The sequence below is a fragment of the Corvus moneduloides genome, chromosome 1, assembly GCF_009650955.1.
Source record: "Corvus moneduloides isolate bCorMon1 chromosome 1, bCorMon1.pri, whole genome shotgun sequence".
Taxonomy (NCBI): domain Eukaryota; kingdom Metazoa; phylum Chordata; class Aves; order Passeriformes; family Corvidae; genus Corvus; species Corvus moneduloides.
The window spans coordinates 50,292,493-50,315,523 of record NC_045476.1 but is presented as its reverse complement, the minus strand read 5'-3'; the positions used below and the strand labels follow the sequence as shown (position 1 = coordinate 50,315,523).

Genomic DNA, 23,031 nt, shown 5'->3' with positions numbered 1-23,031 from the left:
CCCCCCTCCACAATGCTCCTGGGCTGCCAGAAAGCACCTCATCTGCTGTGCTGGCTCCCTTGCTCTGGCCACATTGGCCAGAGGCATCATCCTGCTCTTTCTGGCGAGACAGGCTATGCCTCTGCAGATAGGAAAGAGGCATTGCTACAACAAGTCAAAGACACAGACCACTGTCCCATCTAGAAGTCAGGAGCTGTGCACACCTCAGATTTTGGGTGCTCTGTGCTCTAAGACTTCTTTCTCAAAAAGACTGCAGCAATCTTCAATGATTAAATTTTCCAAGTTAATTTTGGATGCAGACTTGTATTGAATGTGCCACAACTGTAGTACCAGCCTAGAGGAAAAGACCTCTGCCACAACTACCTAGATTTGCAAGACAGAAGGCAGCTCAGTTTCCCCACTGGCTGGAGCCACACTTTTTGTTCAAAAGTACTGTCCTCCAAGCAATGCATACCACACCTGCTTAGAACTGCTTATCAAAAGTATCTCCAGATTATGTTGCAGCACCTCCACCACACACTGCAAGTACACACTCCAGCAGTCATGGCAATGCCATACAGATATCCAGCAGCAAAGTAGCCAATTTAGCATGTTCTGTCAGCCAACACTACTGTGAGGATAGCTCATGCATTGCAAAAAGTGCAGAAGAAGAGCAACTAGAACTAGGGACCCACTATATGTGGCAGCATAGAAATCTTTGTGTCATGGTGTTTGATCCAAAAGTCATGGCAAAGAGCACCATTTACCCTAAACAGCTAAATTCCAAACTACAAAGCTTGTTACCAGCTACTGACTCTTGACAACTCTAACCAGCTTTTAATAAAGTTCTTGTTAGTGCATGTCCTTCATAGGATGACCAGCACTGCCTTTATCAGCTATCAGCATTCACACACTGCTCCCTCTCCGCTGCCATTGCTGTCCACCACAGCCAGCTCCAAGCAGCAAAGCTGGGTCATGTCTGGGAAAACCATTTCACTGAAACAGCACTGCAGGCACTATGGAAAAGCCACACACATGCAGGTCCTGCAGTGACCCTTCATTCCAATTCCTCACAGTTTTTTCCTTAAAAATACCTCCATCTAGGCACTTCTCCTAGGGGTTTCTAAACAGTTGCAAGGTCACCTCCCAAACTCCGACACTCTGAGCTAGCATTTTTTGTACATAATATGGACTTACCTGCTTAGAAAACCCTGTGTCCTTATGAAACCATTTGCACATGCAAATGAAGGCTCCTCCACTTGCCCTACATGTTCCAAGGAACTAAACTGCCACCATTCAACTTGTATTGCTTCAGCTCCCCTACAACATCCATGCTGGATGCCAATTCTCCTGCTTCGAACTCAAGAGGTTTTCAGTTACTGTCACAATTTAGGGGTTTTTGCATAAGAAATCATATCTTAGACATTTTTTCATAGTCTTTGCTTATCCCAGCATTTCCTCAGGATTGACCATAAAATTTAGCCAGTACAGTTTGGGGATAAACTGTTTTCAGCTTCAGAAGGGAGTACGCAAGCCCAGAAACCCACATCACAGATGACAGACAGCTCAAAAAAGTATATCATGCTTCTTTCCATGGTATTTTTGGTACTTCCTTCTTATATTTTCAAAGGAGGAACTGGCACATGTAGTATTAATCTGTAACACTGCACCATAAGTTTCTTCAGAACTAGAAATTCAGCCTTTCTTAATTGCTGTGCAACAGAATCAAAAGCAACAGAAGGACCTGAAGAACTTGTTAGAACAATTCAGCTTTTGAGCAAGTTCAATAGTGATTTCAAGGAAAACATTGTTTTTCCTTCAGCTCCAGCGTACACAGGAGATACCACTGACACAACTTTCCCATCACATTTGTTTATAATACACTTACAAGTAACCTAATGCTTTGAAAGATTAAATACATGTGTTGCATTCAAGTTACGCACAGATCATAATTACTTAATTATATGTACAAATATTATTTCATTTGTAATTTTGAATTAATGCATACCATAAGCACGCTCTGCATCTTAACTGCTGGTTTTAGTTTGCCACAAGGTGGCAGAAATTTCAAAGTTAAAATAAAAAGATCATTGTAGGCTATTCCATGAGTTCGGTTTTGTTTGACCTGCTATGACTAGAAAGAGGGGAAGTATGTTTATGTCACCAGGTTAAAACTTAAAGACCACACAAGTCCTTTTTTTGTGGCAGAGAAGCAAAATTCAACCTTTAGCATAGTACATAATACAGATTTTTAAAGGAAAAGTATGTGTGATCACTGATTAAGTAAAACATTGTATTTTAAAATTTTAATACGTAGATTAAAAATTCTCAATTACGGAAGATATAAGGAAGTTTAAAAATATGTGGCCTAAATTTCAAAAATACCAAATAAATTATTTTAGGTATACAGATTACACCTTTTGTGTGTTTGGAAGCAGCATTAAATTTTCTAATAAAAAAGCCCTGTCTTCTGGTTAGCAGCTGCATTCTTTTATTTTTTTTTTCCTGTTATTTTGCTGTGATTGTTTGTTAAGAAGCAGACAGAACAATGAATGCTGCAAGAGGGTATCACTAAAAACATAGCTAAAAAAATCATTTCACAGTAACGTCCATCCTCACACTGGTAAATTAACTTTCTGCTCTCCCCAATATAAAAAAATTTATACAATTTTTGCATTTTTTGAAATTACTGATTTACTTTTTATCAAAGTGAAAGGAAAGTTGATGATAAAAAAATAGTAAATTAAGGTGAATTGCACCAGACTTTCTTAAAAGTCAATGCTTAATTTATTGTTAAAATGGTGACGTGATCAGAAGCAAAGTTGCATATACAGTCACAACAACGTGAACTCCAAAATGCAAGTTAGATGACAGAAACAACTAAATAAGATACTTACTGTCTAGCCTGGTCCTTATTGCCATATGTTACATTTACAACTGCAGTCTCCGTGTCAGTGTTCACTAGAAAGAAAAATGCAAAGGAAGGAGGGTAAGTTCAGTGTGCACCCACTTCCCACTACAAATTTAAAAGCAAATTGAGAGTAGAAAATGTACCTTGCTCACAGTTCTCCACAGTTCCATACTGAGCTAACAAACTATCCAGCACCTATAAACGTAAAAGAAATGACAGATTTAAATTTCAAAGCAGATTAACATAACAAAAAGCCTCTAAAAGCACCAGAATTTGTAAAAGTATGGTATGAGGACACAGATCATTTAAGACAGCTGCTCCAACAAGGAAGAAATTATTATTCCAGGAAGAACAAAGATACATTGTTTATTTTTCTCTCTCACATCAGAAAATCTGCATTTAAAACTTCATTAGTGGGAAAATACAAAGTATAACTCCAAGAAGTCACACTGCACTGTATGTTCCAAACTTTGAAAATAAAACTCCAAGTCACCTGTTCTAAGAGTGGGCTAAAGAAGAGGCAGAAAGAATTAGAGAAGAGCAAATCTGAAACAAGATTTTCTCCACTTATTCCAAGAACCTATATCTAACTTTGTCACTTTATGGAATTGTTGGAGTTTTTTCCTCCCAACACACTTAGGCTGTACATAAAAATGTTATTTTCTCCCTTAGTGGGGAATTGCCTGTGTAGAGAAGGGAACAAGAATAACCACCACATGAAGAGCTGTTCCACAATGATTTTGACAGATTTCTCAAAGATCCCCATTCCAGAGGAACCACTCACAACAGTATCTTCACCATTATTTGAAAGTCACAATTAATTTTTCCTTTAGTAGAAAGCTAGGAAGAAACAGGTAAATGCATCTGACAAGTCGCAAAAGAAATCTAAATTAAGTCATTTTATTTTGCATAGGTTGTTTTATTCTAGTCAAATGGAGGATGAAGAAGGGGGAAGAACACAAATTTCTGGGGAAAAAATCAAGGTGTCAGAGTATTCCAGTAAAAGAATTAACACACCCACAGTTGTACCACTTCTAAAATTCACATGGTATAGAGTTTATTTTCTTCCTGGTGAGAAATAATGTTGCAGAAAATGGTGACTGTGGCAGTAACTAGCACAGACACAAGTGCATCATTATGGTGTATTGCATCCTAATGTTTTGTCACAGAAATTAAACTGATGCTGGAAAAGTTCACAATTTACACCAAGAAGTGAAAAAGTAAGCTTGCAATCTCTTCTGTAACCAAAGTGACATTTCTTCAGCTAGTCTCTTAAGGGCAAATGTCAGTGAGAAAGAGAAGAAACCCCTTTGGGAAAGGAAGGAAACACGGAAGCAAAGGCAGAAGGAAGGCAGTAGGCATAAAAAGCATCTGTGCAGCTTCCCGTTGCAGTACACTTCCCTTTGCTATAACCAGCAATTGAGTGTGCACAAAACCCCAATCCCTAAAAATGTAAAATACAGTCTACATCCTCATGAGATTAAAATTCCTGAATTATCATCTATCCATGTACCACATACTTTTACTACAATGTAAAAGACATTTCTAAGATAAACTGCAGTTTATGTGCCCAAACCTAAAGACAACTTATATCAGTACAATTTGCACTCTTTACCACCTACTAAAATTTAAACTGCACATAGATGTTTCAAAGGTAACATTTTAAACCAGGTATTTAAAAGAAAATGCAGTGCTCGCCAAGTTTGAGCAATGCATTAGTGCTTCTAACTGCAGAATTTCCCCATCCTTCTAGTAGAGACTCTAGTAAAGTTTTCTTGGCAAATGTTTTGTTTTCATAGACAAGTTGTTAATTGTTCTCTCATTCTACAAGTAGAGATTAGCCTAGTCTGAGAGTTTGCCTTTTCAATCCCCTAAAATATCATTTTTCTGCCACTCCTCAGATCCAACAATTGGAAACTGTGAATGTTTACTCTGAAATTTGTTAAATATTACTGAAGCAGAGATGCTCCAGGGGATTAAAATAAATTTAAAATCTGTGGAAGATCCTTTTAAGACAATTAAACACTGGCACAGACGAGTGGGAGAGTTGTGAGGTCTTGCAGGTCTGCAGCTGTACCTCACACAAGCCAGGAGAGCCACAGCATGCGATTAGAGGAAAACCTTCTTCCACAGACTGCTTAAGGGATCCACAGAAACCAGTGGGTGAACAGAATCTCAGGTGGGGTCGGGGGTTTAAAAGCAAAGCTTTTCCTGGCTTAGAGATCCTTTCTGAGATGTTTAGTTGAAATAGGACACCAAAGAGTTCATTAGTCTGATAAAGCAATTCCTTTGTCCCTACAGTATGCCAACACCTGTGCATTTCTACACAGCAGACTGTGCCACAATATGAGCCAACGTGTTTAGTTGTTGTTTGAACTGTGCAGACCACCAGCTCATGGCCACTCTGCCCCAAAGCTGCATCACTTCAAAACAGAATTTCCTTTTCATCCTTACTCATTCAGGGGAAGAGCTATGCTAGACTGCCAGAGGTACCACAACAGTTTGCTTAATAATAATTAATCAATATTTTGTAAGGTATTTCTATATTAAATTTATATTCTGGGCTAAGCATACCTTTATAACGAGACCCACATATTAAAGTCACCATCCTCACTAGGAAAAGAAATGCTGTAAAGCTGAATCCACGCAACTTTTTAAAGATTCATTTTCTCCAAAAACTACTTCCAGCATGTTTCTGATCAGCCATCAGAAATTTCTCAACGCACTATCTCTTGCATCTACTCCTAGAAGCCTAAGAACCCAAAGGCTGCTTTGCTGCTAATGCTGAGGAGCAACCCAGAATGGCATATTCAGCATCACATCCCTCTTCAGCAGGAGTTCTCCACTTATGCTGCTCCTTAATCCTCTTCTGAGCCATTTCAGTCAGAGACAGTGTCCATCTGGGCTTTAATCCAAGTGATTTGAGTTCCCATGTTCTTAAAAGACTTGCTTTACTGAACAGATTTATGAGAAGTTTCTTCAAAGGATTGCAGGTTGCTTTAACCAAAATGAGAAACAATCCTCTTCTGTCAAAGACACTTGCTCTCTACAGCGCTGTCTTCAGGAGAAGCTTGAATTTTCATCACCATCAGCCTTGTGCAGCAGGATTTTAAGTGTGATCAACACTGCAGAAGTAATCTTTTAACTAGACTGTACTTAAAATGCACTAGTAAGAAAAGATCAGCAGCAGTCGAGGTATATGTGTGTGCGTGAGGAGCAGGCTTCATGAGTGAGAACACTTTTAAATTAACCAGCTGATCCAGTTGGGATAAGTCATTGCAGTTATATTCAAAAGCCAGACCCTCTATTGTAACTCACTTTCAAAATGCAGAACTCAATTCCTACTCAATTCCTGCACCTGTTTCTTGCTTCACATGTATTTACTGCAACAGTCAGTTTCTATTCACATCTTTCATTTCTTCATATGTCCCTCACTATCTTTTCCCTCTCCCCAAATTTTTCTCTCTAGCCCAAAGCCTCTAGTTGTGCTGCAAAACAAACATGTTTTGTTTGAGCTGCTCTTCCGTAACACTCTTCGTGTACAGCCTTGTTGGGCAATCAGAACAAAATTCAAAGCCAAGCTGGTGGTGCAGCAGCAATTCTGATGAGAAGCTGAAAAGTTTATTTGTACAAATATTTAATCTAAGCTAGAAAAAAAGGTCTTTCCTTTTCTTGAGCTCTCCTTCTAGCAGTTGTCTAAATTGGGTCTCCTGCTCTTGTTATAGCACAGATGTCTCTCTCACAAAAAGCTGCAGTCTTATGCTGTGGACTTTCATTCATCAGGCTCTAAAAGCCAATTCTGACTTCATTATAAACAGCATTACCCTACATCAAGTCCCACAGATCGAGGCTGCTTTACATAGAAAAAAGAAAGAAGGAAACATTACTCTTCAGTGAAACCGAGAGCTTGATGCACACGTTAAAATACCACAGTTCTCAAACAGATTTCACGGGTTTAGAAGTAGCACTTTTGAACAAATCAGAGCAGTTGTTTCCTGCACTTTCAGAGCAGACTATTTCATACACATATCATATAATTTCATACACATCTTATAGTGCTGTAGGACTTCTGCCGTACACTGTAAGCAAATTAGTCTCAAGACATCTGGTCCATAAGCACAGTTATCCATATTGTTTCTCTCTCACACATGCACTTAGCAACAGGAACTTCACAGGGGTGCTGTAGAACCTGGAGTTATTTTCTCCACTCATGTAGACCAAATCCATTAGACCATCACCACCCCCTTGTTTCCATGACTCCTGTGTCATGTTGACGAGGAATTAAAATTAGACAACACAACTGAAATCATAAATAGCAGGGTCTAAAAGAGACAGAAGTATTAGGGTCATTCAGTAAAAAAAAACCCCACAGAAATATTTGGCTGCAAAGATTTGAGTGCACAATGTGATTTAACAAACAAACTAACAATAAGATTTTGATTTAACAGGGGAGAGGTGGGGAAAGCAGGAAGAAAAACAAAAGAGCCAGGTAAGGAAAGGAGAATGGGAGTAGGTAAAGAACAGTGCTGATATCACAGATACTAAGCCTGGATGAACCACTATTGCCATCTGCATATTTCAAGTAATTTCTTGGTATATTTAAGTCCACAAAAAGTGCACCATAATGCCATTTCCCATTAATTCTATTAATTGAACCTATCTACTCTGATGTGGCCCCTACCAGGCCCTGGTGTACTAGAATTTGCAGTGCAGCAGGAGCAGACCTGGCATTTTGTGACTTCGAGGTGTGACATTACCCTGGCAGAGGCGCTGTTCCTCTCACAGCCGCACCAGCTGCCAACAACTGACCATGGCAAAAAGGGTCCTCAAACCACCTTCAGCTCAGCATTATTTTTTGGTTGGTAAAAAAAAAAAAACAAACCTGACATCCCATCAAGGGTCCCAGCTAGCATGGCTTTGCAAGGAAAATTAAACTGAAGAAGCCCCTAACAAATCCCTGAGGATGCAGTTATTTTTGAAAGTTGTAATTGGATAACGCTGCATTGCCTGAATGGAAACTGTGGTGAGCAGGTGAGCTCAGCTCCAGGTCATCCAGCACATGTCCCAGCCTGGGCAGCCTCTCTGCATGACTGCCACCCCTCCACAGCCCAAACACAGCACTTTGCCCATTTTCATCAAAAAGTTCAGAGCATGATCGTTGCTTGTAAAGGCAAAGCAGCACGGACGTGGAATAGCCAACTTAGCACATGGTCTGCCAGGACACAGTTCTTTTTCCAAAAACTCGTGAAGGCATTTGAATAGGCAAAGCCAGTCTGCAATGGCTCAATGCATTGCAGCATGTGGTGATGGTGTTTTTCATCTTGTAGGCCCTCCAAAACCCAGCTTACTGTCTCATGAAACCATGACCATAGTTTGGAAGAATCAGAAAAATAAGCCTGGAAGCTGCTGAACTCATTGTTTGCACACACCAGAAAGGCAGCGCCTGAAAACAATAACTCTGGCATATTTACCACATCCCATACAAACCCTGCAGTGAATTCTTCTCCTGGGAACTTACAGTTATATCCAAATGTTCAAAACTAATAACAAGTTTACCCTATAATACAATTCTGTTTAGGTGGCATTACCAGGGTTTTAAGAATGTAATGCTGAACCACAGAGAACAAAGACAAAATTGTCAAAGGAACTACTAATTGAGTGACCAATTTGGACACCAAGGGCTTGATTTTCCATAGTGCTCAGCACGTCTGCATGTTCAAAGGGCAGCTTCAAAGCCACTTTTGGTAGTAAGGAGAACACGGCACTTCTGCAAGAAAGACCTCAGGCTCATCACAAGACAAGCTGAAGACACTGTTAGCAACTAAGAGCAACTTCTGCTTAGGGAAGTTAGCACAGCACCAGAGACCAGAACGTGCAGGATTCAGTTTGCCATGGCAACATTCAATTCCCCTAACCAAAAGGGTTTGTCTTCCTGAAAGTCCTCAACTTGCTAGAAAATTAAGAAAGTGTGTGAATGGTGAATAACTGGGTCACAGCTCTTAGGGACTAGTCATCTCAACTGCACAGGCTGGACTTGTTAGTGACAGCAGAGCCACCCTCTGGCCCCAGCCAGTGTCCCTCCCTACAGTGCTAAGAGCAAACACTAGATCCCTATTTCCCTTGCTGTCATGATGGGATTTTTGAAATGCTCAATTAAAAAAAAATAAGGAGGTAAGAGACGTTGTGGATTATTTCAATTTTGGTGTTTCAAATTAGGCAAAAGGTAGAAAGCAACTGAAAATAGGTCTCAGGTAAAACATCACATGCAACTGTGAGTACAACTATTATAACTAACTCCGCATACCACGTGTTTAAGTATTTCCAGATAATACTGCTGGACCATTTAAAGTTTTATATATATACATATACCCCTGTGTATATTTTTAAAAAAAGGTAACAGAAAGAGGACTAAATGCTTTAAGACCACACTAATATTAAAGAACAACATTTAAAAGGAATGCCTTGAATCTGCTAAGTCAGAAATTGCTTGAAGTGTAATTACCATGATTTACCAGCAGAAGAAAGTTGGTTTGTAAAAAAAAAAAAAAAAAAAAAAAAAGGAATCCAACAAGAATAAGCAACATGGTAAATCATTACAGATAACATCAGTATCAAAACTCCCTCTTTCTCCTTTTTTTTTAAAAATAACTCATACAATAGAAAAATTCATGGAGAGAATATTCTAATGAAGCTCTGAAAATAGAAGAAATTTCAAAAGAAATTTTTGGGCTATAAAATTAGCCCAGGTACAGAACACAGCACACAGAAAGTTCTCATGTGCTTTCATGTTCCCACATTACACCCTAAGCTGGAAATAGACACTCTAATGTGTGATAAGGAAGAAAGATTAGTGTGCATTATGCTAAGGATGTATGAGATGGAGAAAGAAAAATCATAGTATCAAGGCTGACAAATGGCATTAAATGGTCTGCAAGGCTAAAAAAAGTACTTGAGAAATGTTTAAGAGAAAAGAAAAAAAAACCCCACTTATTAGATGCATGGGTGGCCTCCTTCACAAAGAGATTAAAGGGAGCAGGATAATTCAGTTTGGAAAGGAGTGAGAGGGAATATGATACAGGTATTATGAAATAACGAATCATGTAGAGATGGCCAAATTGGCAGCTTCTATTCACCCTTCATCTAAATTAAATGAAAACAAGTTTGAAAACATAGAATAAGTATTTATGCAGCATTTTCTGAATGCAATTAAGCACCTCACAGTATCTGCTACAATACTTCATTAATCTCCCCTCTCTTCACGCTAAAGGTGTAACTTCAAAAGCAGTTTCAGATAACATTGGAGTTTATGAACCAGGTTAGCACTAATGCTCCTGGATTCAGTATCCATCCTTATTTCCAGAAAATTAAAAAGCACTGTCACACTGATTGCTCCTTAAAGGCAGGGACTGCTGTTTTATGGAGCTAATCCCCATTCCCAGTATCTCCTTGCGGGCACTGTTGGGGCCCCCTCCTCCTCAGGCAGACGGGCTACCAGGACATTTCTGTGGCTCGGCATGAGGGAAGGATCACATGCCGGGCTGGCAGATGGGTGTTGTGAAACGTAGTAGGATGGAGCAGCAACACTAGCTCGTGTTCATCTGCCTCCTCTCAAACTGAGGCGGCCAGTTTAAGTGGAAACACTCTTTGCTACTTCTACGATGTCATTTGTAGTTTGCCAAAGGGAAGAAAAAAAAAGTTATAAAAGCATTACTATCCAGTGAGCACTCATTACCCAACCCTGATTAAATGATAGACTGCACAAAAGCAAGGGAACCAGCAAATTTTAAAAGAATGTTTGGAAAAGACACTGGGATAAAGGATGATTTTTTTCTTTACTCACAAGACTACCAAGATACAATTGGTGCCTTACTGGCAGTTTTGACACTTTCCTGTGGAGGCATCAAGCACTGGTCTCCATCAGGAAGACTGTGGCTCAGCTTGACTGTGCAAGCCGCAATGTCCTGCTCCGGGCCATGAAAACTAGAACAGAAGTGTTTATGTTTTCTCTTTCCCCTTCAACCTTTCAGTCCTCTCAATTTTGCTACCTCCATGTCATTACAGAAAATGTGTTCTTTTTAATTGCACGCTTTATCAGGGAAAATTGTATTTCTCCTATACACTTTACTCTCTTTTGTCTGTGTGTGCAAAAATAGCACTTTTAAAAGCTATTTTCTGTAGCTATTTAAAAGTCTTGATGCCACTTCATTACTGCTCTACAAGGCTGGTGCTAGCCTGATATTTTTAGTTTCAGCACAATAATAGTTTGTGCATTTAAAAAAATACCTTCTGTAAAGCTGGAATCCTGCAGTTATAACAAATCTCTGTCAGACAAAAAAAAAAAAAGAAAAACCATTTTCAAATCATCTTTTGGAACCTATCAACAATTACAAATTCCAAGAAATCTCTCCGCAAGGGCACAGGCATGATTTCAAGAAGGGGCCACATGTATGAAAAGCATTCCCCCGGTACAGATATGGCTGTGCTTTGTAGAAACAGAGCCAAGTCAGAGCTTGGTACCAGGGAAATCTTTCTTGGGAAGGTTGTCCCATATTTTAACATTAAGAATTTCTTCTAAGATCTGCGTGTAACTATCCAAATATGATAGAGGGAATCACAGAGGAAAATCCTGTAAAATGGATTTAGTTCACAGATTAGTGCAGATAAAAAGGAAGTATATTATAACTCAAATGGAGATCACGTCTGAGACGTTCCCTCCATTGTGCATAAGATGCAAAATGACAAGCTTTCAGGAAAAAGATAAGTCCTTAACAACCACTTCATGAATATCTTGAATCTCTTTATAACCAGGAAAAATTATAAAAAGATTGAAGCATTTTTCTGGAGTTATAAGATTCCCCTTCTCCCTTTTTAAAATGGGCATCCATAGGATTCATGCCATGCCTTTGGTTTCCCAGCAGTTCTACTAAGGGACAGCACTGCTGTGGACCAGACTTCCCAGGTTTGGCCTCTAAACAGTGAGGTTCTGAAATACAAGAGGCTGCTGAAGGGAGGGAATTTTTATCTGCATTTTACAGGGCTTACAGACACAAGGGCTGCAACTGCTAGATATCCTCATCCAAAACTTTCCCTCGAGCCATCAGTGCACATCATGTACCTCACCTCCCTGACTATGATGGCCTGACAAAACCCCTGTCCCTGAGTGCAGACCATCAGTAGCTGTCCCATAATTCATGGGGCAGCCCAGTTACACAAGGAGTTGTAACAGCTATACCTGAAATTACACAAGTCAATTCCCGCAGCTGGAGAACACTTCTTCCTTTTTTTGTTAACCCATCCCTCCTGGTTTTTATGGCTATTTCCAGGGACAGGGGAGGAAAGAGGACAACCTTACCTAGTCCCTACTGTGAGGACTGGGCGCTGAAAAAAAGTAAGCAGAGAGGAGTTGTAGCAAGACTGAAGAACTGAAGCCTGGGATCAAACAAAAGCAGAAGTTACATGCACTTTATAGCAAGGAGGAGTGATCCTGGTAGAACAAGTACACCACCTTCAAGAGCTTGAGTTACTTGAGCTGCAGAACTGAACTGAAATGAAATCCACAGTAAAAGTCTCCACAGCGCTAACACAGAGATGAGAGCTTTGCAAACAACAACAATTACATGCTGTCAAAGCCTTCAGACTTCAAAAACATGAACCTTGGAGCAAAGGGGAAACATAGGATTTGAGTGCAGAAGATTTCTCTAGTAAAACACAATCTATTAGCTACCTAATCACTCAAGATAGCCATAAAAATGAAGATGTACGTATTTTAAATACTCAAAACAAAGTTACTAAAACCCCCCTCAAAGAAGTATTATAATGAAATTCTGTTAAACACAAATTTACCAAGACCTACGAGATTTTCAAGCCTACCTTAAAGAATCCCAGCATTAAGGCCAACCCATGCACTAATTTGGCAGGTAAGGTTTAAGAGGATGTTTACAAATAACCACAAACTTTTGTATGCAATTATCTAAACTAGAAATTAAGATTTCAAGAGATGCACTGTGTTAACACCATTTGACCTATATACACCAAAACAAAACAATTCAGAGTGTGAATGCTAAGTATTAGCTGACAGCTTATGGCCGATGAAAGAGTCAGTTTTGAAGGAGAAATCAAATGAAGAGTAAGATGACTGGAACAATTCAAGGAGAAAAGCCACAGTCAACCAAGTTAATTACACATAGGGTGTAAGAGTGATCTTTCCTTCCATCTACTTGCATTCAGGGCCTTCTGCAAAGTAGTGAAAGAGTTTTCCATTTGCAGCCTTGCAAAATGTATTCAGTCTCCAGCAAGCTCTCAAACTTTGAAGTTTATTGCTCAACCTCATTATTAATAAAATTAGAATGTTTTCCCTAATTTAAAGGGAAAACAGAAGAAATGCAATCACAAAGCAGGAAAGTTTACACCATTGCACTCACTCTGCAGTAATTATTACTCTATAGTTGTACAGACCTGAAAAAAAAACCTACCCTCATTCCTTACAAGCATTGGGATTCATAGAGGAGAGAGGAAATATTAAATAATGTGGATGATATATGGTTTTGGGGTGTTTACTGTTTCTTTTATTCAGCAGAGCTGTCCTTTGCAAAAGTCATCCTTGTGCAAGCATCTGAGCAGTTTGGTTCCCCCGACTGATACACTTGGTTTTAAGAAAAATCCTCCACACAAACCTGCTGTTTTCCAGAAGACTGGACACTCAGTTTTGATGCAACCTCTTTCTTATGCTCTGAACAGGCACTGCAAATATTTGAATAAGTGACTCAAGTTGTGTTTCACTGTTGTTCCCTAAGTAGCTGCACAAGCTATCCTCTGCAAAAAGTACTGTAACTCTCTACAGCAATGTTTCCCTGAACATTAATAAAAACAATCCGTAGCAGTGAAATTTAAGAGTAAAGGTGAAGAATACTGCAGAGCATGAAGAAGTTGTATGCCATTTACCACTTTTGCACTTACTGTACAATAAACTATCTTCTCTTGTCAAAACAACTCCTTCTCCTTAAAAAAATCTTAGCATTTAAATTTTTTGACATTTAAAAAGCCAGCACTGTTTAAAATAAGGGAAGTAGGAGTGTAAATCCCAGTATACGCCTGTATGAATGCATACTTCATTCTGATTTTTCACTGATTCATAGCTAAATACTCAACCCAACAGAAGGGGAACTAGATTTTTAGGTACTGAGGGGAAGAGTACTTCAGTGCTTTGCTATTGACATGGAAAGAAAGAGGAGGCGGTGTAAGAGGAACTAAGAAATCTTGGTTATTTGCCTGTTGAATATTTAGGGAGCCACAGCTCTTGAAATCCTTGCTCATAGCATCTGGATGAGAATGAACACTCTATTCAGAGCTAAGGATAGCAAGAAAATGCAGAGAGCAATAGTAGGAGACTGCTAGAGCATTAGCTCCCCTCTAACATGAGGTCAGGGGCTGGGCATGACAAGCAGCACCAAACCAGGGCAGCCAGGAGAGCCTGCAGCTGTAGGCAAGGGGTGCCTGGACATCAAAAATGAAGATCAGGCAGCCCAGGTGCTGAAGGAGGTGTAGTTTAGCTGGGAGGCTGGGGAGGATGGATGGATATAGGGACCAGTGGCCAGCCATTACCAGCTCTTCTCAGGATGGACGTGAAGAGGGAGGCAGGAGAGGCCAGGAGACATTTCGGAGGGAACTTGGTCTTTGCATTGTAGGAAGGGACATTGGTGAAGTCTCCAGATACTGTGGAAGCAATAAGTACTAGATGTGCTTGCAAAATGAGGGGCATAATGAAAGCCATCCAAAAAAATTGCTACAAAAGAGTTTAGGGACAAGCTGCATCACAACCAGGTCAGAGAAGGGAGCAAATAGGAAGATCAGGATGCCAGGTCAGTGACCACACAAGAGCAGCTTCTCCGTGCAAGGGAACATAGGATGAACACAAATGAGAAAGATGGAGAAATGCAGTAGCAAAAGCCTTAGAAATCACCTAACACACACTTCCTTATAACCACGTATTTTTACATACACCACACCCCCTGATGCCTGGTTTCAGGGAGATGGAAACGGCTCAGCATGCTTAAACGGTCATATGGCAGAAGCCTTGAAGCCAGAAAAACACAAGACAACACTGGCTACATGATTTTCTTCACCCAGATACTTGAAAGCAGGGGAGCAGGGTGGAGAATCAGAAGCATGACAGACAAAACCCTCTAATAAAGCACAGCAGAGCTGTGCTCAGCATTATGGCCTTCAGACATGAGTGAACTGAATAAAGGTGGGCCTGGTTGCACATATTCCACTGGAAAGATGGGTTCTTGAATTATGAATAAAGACCACAAGACACAGAGCACAGCACTGCAGAGGAGATGAGAAACATGTAAAATGCCAAGAAAACAAATGCAAAAGCCCAAACCACCCTCTTCCTCTGTGAAACTAGAAGCAAACTTCCCAATAAGCAATGTGTCAAAAGCTCTAAATAAAACATGGACACTGAATGTGGAGAACAGGCTTCTGCACCAGCACAGCTCCTGGAAGCACTAAAAACAGCACCTTTCTGCTAACTTACTGCTCCAAACTGCAAGGCAGGAGGAGAAGTCGAGGACATCACTTTTTTTTTTTTTTTTTTTGAAAAGAGAAAATATTCCATGCATTGGGGACCTTTCACCAACATTTAAAGTCTTTGACTTTAAATGAATCTGAGAGGTTCAGACTAATAGGCTGCCATATTGTCCCCTCCAGGACATCACAACATCCCTGGCAGCAGGGCTGACAACACTAGAGGAGCTGCTGCCAGGCACAGAGGCAAGCTTAGAAACCTGAACACCCTTGGCTAGAATTTAAAGTCTAAACACTCCCTACCACCCCAAAAATACATGCAAGCATTTGGCCATTCTGCCACATAGCAACAGTAAAATCACTTTTCCCTCTGCTTACTTGAGAGCATGCTTAACTTTCAAATCAGCACAAATAGTAAGCTCGGTTATGGCAGAAAAAAAATTATGGGATGGGGTAACATGGCTGAGTGTGCTGCAGCAGCCTGTGGAAAGCAATACCCCATGAGGTCTGGCAGTAGATCAAGGGCAGTCACTTCACTTGCTTTTCAGATTACATAGCTTTGTAAAATTATTTTGATAATATTCAGCCTTCTAGAAACCTCTCTATGGAAAGTGGTCTCTTCCAGTCCCTTATTGTTGAGCCCTTACCCACCAGTGCACAATGTGCTACTGTAGTTGTGCTGGCTACCATGCCAGCAGCTCAGTAGTGGTACATGCTGCTGAACCAATGAGACCAGCCCAGAACACAAGGAATGTCTCCCTTTCCAGCCTCCTCTTTAGTTTTAGTGCACACACAGCTCTGCTGCCAGGGCAGACCATGCCAGGCCAATATTTGATTTGTAAATAGACACTCCAACACGTTCATCTTAGCTGCGGGCTCCAACTTATCTGCTGTTGTTCCCAACTAGCATGCAGGAAAATTTCTGCATGTAACCTTATCTGCAATAGTGGGCTTTCACAAGAAAAAGACAGGTATTTCAATGTATTTTGATGGCCATATTAGTTTTTCCTTGAAGAAGCAGGGGAAAATCCAACTCAGATTTTCCCCTTGTCACTCTCCAGCCTGGTTCTGGGGTGTTCAGGACCAAAAGTGCAATTAAGGCAGACACACTTTGCCTCTGCACAATACAACATGCACAGGGTGTGTCCTCTTTATGGTTAATAAAGGCTCTCATGCTTTCCAATATGATAAAGGAATCACCTCAGGGTTAACGCTCTGCAAATTTGAATAGATGGTGACAAGGTTTATTCCTTGCATTGTCTCCCACCAGGACAAAGCAGGGCACCCCTTAACCTCTATCAGCAGTGGCTATCACAGAACAGTCATTATCACAGACAGGCTTAACTTCTAGAAATTACCTTGGACCCTCCTTTTTCTGGCAGCCATTTTGATACACAGTCTTAGATATCCAATCTCCGTCAGCTGGAGTGTTCTAAGGTTAAATTTATAAAAGGGTTCATTTAATGCTCATTTCTGCATGCTCAGAGACAGACAAGACTGATTTCACTTTCAGTTGCTTGGTATTTTTTTCCTTGACCCTTTGAGAAGAATCCTCACAAGAATGGACATTCACAAAAATGTCAGCCACCTATTTCTAGATGAGAAAGAGACCAGGCCTTCTGGACTGATGGACCAACTGCTCCACTTTCAATCTTTCCCTTGAAGTCATCTCAATACTAACTTATAGAGCTTTTTTCAATGCGTTTTTTTCTTTTTTTCCTTCTGTGACTCCTGCCTAAAACTCAAGGACAAAATTTTCCCTCAGTACATTTACGAAAACAAGGCATCCTATGTAAAGGGATTTAACATGAGATAACCAAGCAATAGCAAGCAGCTCAAGAGGTAACAGTAGGCTTTCCAGTCAGAAATCACTTACTCCTCTTGTCCTCCACCTCACCCCTACCCATTTCTAAAATAGAAAGGTTACCTCTGTAAGTAATTTTATTCCCAATATCTAGCTAACAAAGAAATTCTAACATGACACTAATAGGGTACCTAAGTCTCTGAACAACAACAATGCCTGTATGAGATGATGTTCATTACTGTTTTGGCCGCATTGAACTCCTGTTAAAATCTTCAGTGCTTGTGGTATTTTTGTATCTTCAGATGAGAAATAAGGAAATAATAACTCAAGAGATCTCTGTGCAAATTCTGGGAAAAGGAAGCCTGATTTATCTGCACTCCTGACTACATCTGTGACTACATGTTATATAAATAATTGGTCTAATTTTTTAAAAAGCCAACAAATAAGCATTATCCACTTCCTCTCATCTGTTTCTTGTTATGGTACAGGTAACACCTTCAGCTGGCTTTTCATTAGAGGAAGAATGCTAAAAGCACGCTTTAACAAGAAAAACATGAAGCTAGTGAAGATACTTGTCATATTAACCATGTTACTACATTCTCCTGAGTAGGACATATGGAATATTGTTCTCCTAGAAACTTCTTAGGAAAAACATTCAAACTAGTTTTAGCAGTTGACAGATGTAAGTCTAAGCAAATCCATCCTCAGGGCAACTTAAATTTGTTCACAGAAGTGGTCCAGCCCCCCATTTCTCTCCACACTCCTGCATAGGTCTTCACTGCTACTGCTACAGATGTAGATTGCAGCTGCTTGTGCTTGAACACGTGCAGCTGACTATATACTTGTTCTAGAAGTTAAAATAGCTTCCTTCTACTGTGTACAAATGCATATCTACACACACAACATACTATACATATTCATTCATACCCCTCCTACTTGCAGGATAGCAGGACTCAGCATGGAAGAGCAAGCTGACTTGAGAAGCTGCTTCACGCGTAAAAATATAGGTTGTGGGATGTGTTCCCAGCATGCACATCTCAAAGAACTCTGCACAGCATTAGCATAGGATGAATATTGGTCACTTCACTCACAGTTGGTTCATTTTAAAAGTGACATCTCAAAGTCTGGTAGGACGTATGGAATATTGTTTACTGAATTCAGCATCTTCTCACAGCATTGTGTTTATTATGATAAATACAGTTCAAGTTGGCCTCCTAAAAGTATTCATAACTAAATACTCCTCAGGCAAAACAGAAAAAGTATGTCTAGAACTCACATCATCAGCTGAGAGCAGGTCTACCAGGGACAGTTTTATAACACCAAAAATTACTAATTTAGGAAAAGATGTGCAGTAGCCTGACAGTACACTGTAGGCTTCATGTGCATCTTTTTGTAAGACAGAAACCCTGTACTCTGCGACCTGAATCCCATACTTCAGACATGTACACACCCTGTACGTGTGTTCCCTTATCTTAATATTGAGGCACCTGTGGTGTTTTCCCCACACGCACTATTTCAAAGAAGACAATGCCAATGTGGGGACGCAAAGTTGCCTGCAAAGAGCATTGGCTTAAAGTTCAAATGCTTTCACTGGCTTTGAGTATCTGCTGAAGTCCAGTCAATCCAACCACCAGTGTTCATGCCACAGTAGGACTGCAGCTGAAGACCAAATCTACACCTTGCCCCATGACAACTGCAGCTACCTGGTGTCAGAAACAAGACTGGCCTGATGAATAAGACTGAAGTTGGTTTTGACTTTTGGTGAGGCCCCCAAATTCTGCAAACAGCTATATGAAACACCATCGCTAGAGGTATTCAAGGTCTAAACAACTCATTTCACCCAGCATAAGGCACAGTCAGCTACACCACAGTGATTTCAAGTCAACCTTTGAATCTGTACAACTGGGGTATGGATGACTTTTAGGCACCGACCACTACAGGTTCCCTTCCCGTATCACCACTGATTTTATACTTATTAAGACTTCTACCATTTCACAACAGATGCTAAAACATTTTATGCTCTTTCATCTTCATGAAAGGCGGTGGAAAGACTTAATGGCCTTAGGTCTTTCTTGGTCAGGTTTTACTTCTCCTTCTGGAGATACCCTCAGAGTTGTCCACATACTTCTTACAATGGCGCACCAAAAGCAAACCCAGGCCTCCAGAGAGACTCTTGGGTAAAGAGACTAACATGACAGAAGTAGCAGAGAGGAGGATACTCATCTCAAAGGGGATGGCAGTGTGAGGTAAAGGGAAATACCTACAGCCATTCCACTCAGCACTGGGAAAATATCGTCTGTTAAAACTCTTGTCTCTACAAATATAATTTGATGTATCAGTAACTGGTGTAGAGTAAGCCTATATTCATCAAATCCTTGAATAAATTTCACTTTTAAATCATCCAAGAAAGTGAATGTTTAGATTCTGCACTTCATCACTCTCTATTGCTTTAGAAACAGTACCAAGGTGTTTGCAAGCTCCTCAGGTTTGTTCTCAGTTTGAGCCAACTATGAAGTGCAAGTTATGCAGCATTAAAAGAGAAATGGGGTTATAAAGCAAAACATCATTTGTTAATATAAATCTGTACATGAGTGCATAGGCACAAAACATTATCATCCATCTTTTATACAGCTCACATACTGGGGGAACAAATATGTACAGCTGTGTAAACACACTTGCTCTTTAAATACAAAATATGTAAGGAAAAAAGCAGTATTACAAGGACTTTTTTTTTCTCCCCTTTAGTTATTCCAAATCTACTTTCTATTGTGTTCTTAAACTGAAATTAAAAGCATTGTAGAAGTATCAAGTAGGTGTGCAGTGATCTGAAGAAAACGGGAAAACAAAGCTCTAGAGCTGGTGGATGCTAAGGTTACATGGAGTTGATTGCAGCTGTAAATAGAAAAAGATAGTGAAGGTTTGGCTTAGGGGTTTGGAGGCTGACATTCTTTACATATAATGTTTTTTGCCTTTAAAAAAAGCCTCTAAATATGGCAGTGGGAACCAACCATGAGAAGCTTAGCAGTCAGTAGTGCAGGACAGCAAGTGAAAACATGAGAACTCCTTACCACTTGTGGCAGGGCCATGAACACAACAGGTGACAACCTGAGTTTGTAACAGAGGTGCGTCAAGATGCAATAGCACAAACTACAAAATCTCATCATGCTTAAGCATAATCAGCTTTGAAAAATAAAGTTGTTAATAAATTTCCTTTAAAAAGTTTGAGGAAAAACTTGCAATTCCAGCTTCAAAGCTACAAAGGGCTTTAACTGTAATATATAAGTACACATCACCAGCACATGACCCCCAAGAAGTGCTATGAGCATACAAGTCAGGAAACTGTGTGCCTGTCCTTCATTTGTTACACCGCGAAGAAAGAGCAGTCATCGGTCACTCTAAACCTTTCAATTAAGCACTCATTTTCTAACCATTAGAGAGAAGGCAAACGGTTCAAGTTCTGGAGTTACCAACTGCAAGCTTAACTAGAACCATAATTACAAAATTCTAAGTGGTGAATTATGCATGGAGAGGCTGAAATATTCTGGTTTCTTGTGTAAAATACAATCACCTCTTCGCACTGGCCAACAATAATAAAAACTGAATAAATGCTCCATTGTATGTATCTCTAAACTACCCCATGCAAGTATAAGTTGTGCTGTAGCAGTGGTTACAAACCACCAATCAGCTCCAAAAAAGCCCACAGTTTTCCAATTTGGATGTCAAAACTGAAATTCCTTAATCCAGAACAAGTCAGCCAGCAGAAGAGCTCAGCACCCCTGCCCTTCCCAGCAGAGACAGCAAATATTCTAGATCCTCAAAAGTTTGTCCAATCCTACTTATCTGGCTTTAGAAAATCAAACCCTCACAACAAGTATATTGGGGTTTATTTTTTTCCCAGTGTCAGCTGCTAAGTAAAGAAAGCTGCACGGTTTTCTACCAGGCATCACCAAGAAGAATTGTATCTATGCAAACTTTAAATATGCAGGCAACTACATGAACAGCACTCACGCACAGCTCCAAATCTAATAATGAACACGCAGTTGTAAATCTGGTATGAACCAGACCATGTGAGGATACGGCCATCTGTGTAACGACTGCAAGGCACGTTACTGGTGCAGCGTGTAATGTTCTTCCCTCATTAAAAACACTAGCACAAAACCATATATGTGAAGCACATGCCTGTTTACAACAATAACTTCCCCAGAAAAGCTCAGAAGACCGCAAAGCTGGCGACAAGATAGTGCAGTTCAGCCTCACACAGCTGTGTGAAGTGTCATGAAAATGAGCTCATGCCCTGCAAAGCTCATCCATGCCGAGGAGACTGCGGTCCCAGCACACACGAGCAAAACCAGAGCCCATGGCTTCCCACGCAGGAATGCCTGGGAGTGGCTGCAGCAGGCAAAGATTCCCTTTGCCTGTGCACCTCTGAGCAGAGTAGGCACAGGAGCAGCAAGAACAGAGAGGCTGCCTTGTAACCAAGAGAGAGGAGGGATAAAGCCTAAGGTGGGACCCAGATGTGCACCCGCAGTTTCCCACCAGCAGCAGCCCATATTCTCCTGCACCACGGCTCCACACTGGCAGCTCTGGCCAAGCCAGGGGCACCCGATGCCAAGAGCCATTGCAGATGGTGACAATGGCTGGAGAGAGTGGCTGGCCACAAATCTCACCAAGTGAGCCCAGGTACCATTTACAAAGCTGCACAGCCACCTCAACAAGGGTGTCAACCTGTTGGGTCCCAACAGAGGAAGCCCTTTCATGCTTAGATTTTTTTTTCTTTTTAAGCTGTGTTTCTTCTCCTTTTAGATTGTTGCTTATGAGTTGTGAAAGGCTGCAGTGAATTATATATTTTCATGCATCATGAGTCACGTTCCTCCCCTTTTCTTTGTCCCAGCCATACGCCATTTCTGCGTCTGATTCAAAAATGCAGGGACATGCATTTCTCTTGTACAACAGGGTTTTCAGAATTATTCATGATTCAGAAATGCACAGCTTAATTTGTACTGCTTTACAGCCTGGTCTCTGTCTTTTAATGCCGTGTAACTTGTTCTTTATAGTGGCTCAAGCTGGGAAAGAAACTAAGCGCAGCTTGCAAACTCCTCAGTTCTGCTTCTAAAGCAATAGAGAATGATGAAGTACAGAGACTAAACATTCATTTTCTCAAGGATCTCGGATTATTTTAAAGTGAAAGTCACTCAAGCGTTTCATGGATATAAACGTCAAGGAATTCCATGCAACACTAAGTGTTGGTATAAGGCAGGATACAGTGCAAGCTTAAAAGCTATTCTGTGTGAAGGGGCAATCATTTTGGCATAAGCCAAATTATATTTGCAGAGCCAAGGCTTCCTGCAAGTGCTGCTTTCCAGTGTTGAACATCTAGGTCCTCTACCTGGCTAGTCCCATCAGGTCTTTCCCCACAGCACTGGTCACTCTCCATGTGCCACCACTTGAACAAACACACTAATTGCTTTGAAGGCATCTGTAGCACAAGAGTGAGAGTCCTCCAAAGCCCACAAAACATCACCTCCAAGAAAAGACTGAAAGGCTTGCAGTCATACTAGCTGTAAGAGAAAGGCTCGAGGGAAGTCTTGAACCTGTGGATGTATATGAGGGGGCACAGAGAACTCCTCCACCTAGAGCAGTGTATCTGCTGAGTTGTAAACTGGCTTACAACCACATCAGGAGAACAGGAGGCTGATTAGCAAGGCCATATGAGGAGGCCATGAGATCCACTACTGGTCTCTCATCAGCACCAAACTAGCAAAGCAAAGCCCTGCCCTACCAAAATTAGTGCTTGCTCCCATCTCTCACA

At 40.6% G+C, this 23,031-nt stretch overlaps 1 protein-coding gene across 2 annotated transcripts in view; it reads right to left on the bottom strand.

The window, feature by feature from the left end:
• IGF2BP3 (insulin like growth factor 2 mRNA binding protein 3) overlaps positions 1 to 23,031 on the bottom strand; it is a 112,266-nt gene that overhangs the window by 39,092 nt on the left and 50,143 nt on the right. For both annotated transcript variants that reach the window (XM_032109712.1, XM_032109720.1), the window contains 2 exons: positions 3,034 to 3,085; positions 2,877 to 2,940 (listed from right to left, as the gene is read on the bottom strand). In XM_032109712.1, the coding sequence (XP_031965603.1) occupies positions 2,877 to 2,940; positions 3,034 to 3,085 (116 nt within the window). The remainder of the gene's footprint in view (positions 1 to 2,876; positions 2,941 to 3,033; positions 3,086 to 23,031) is intronic.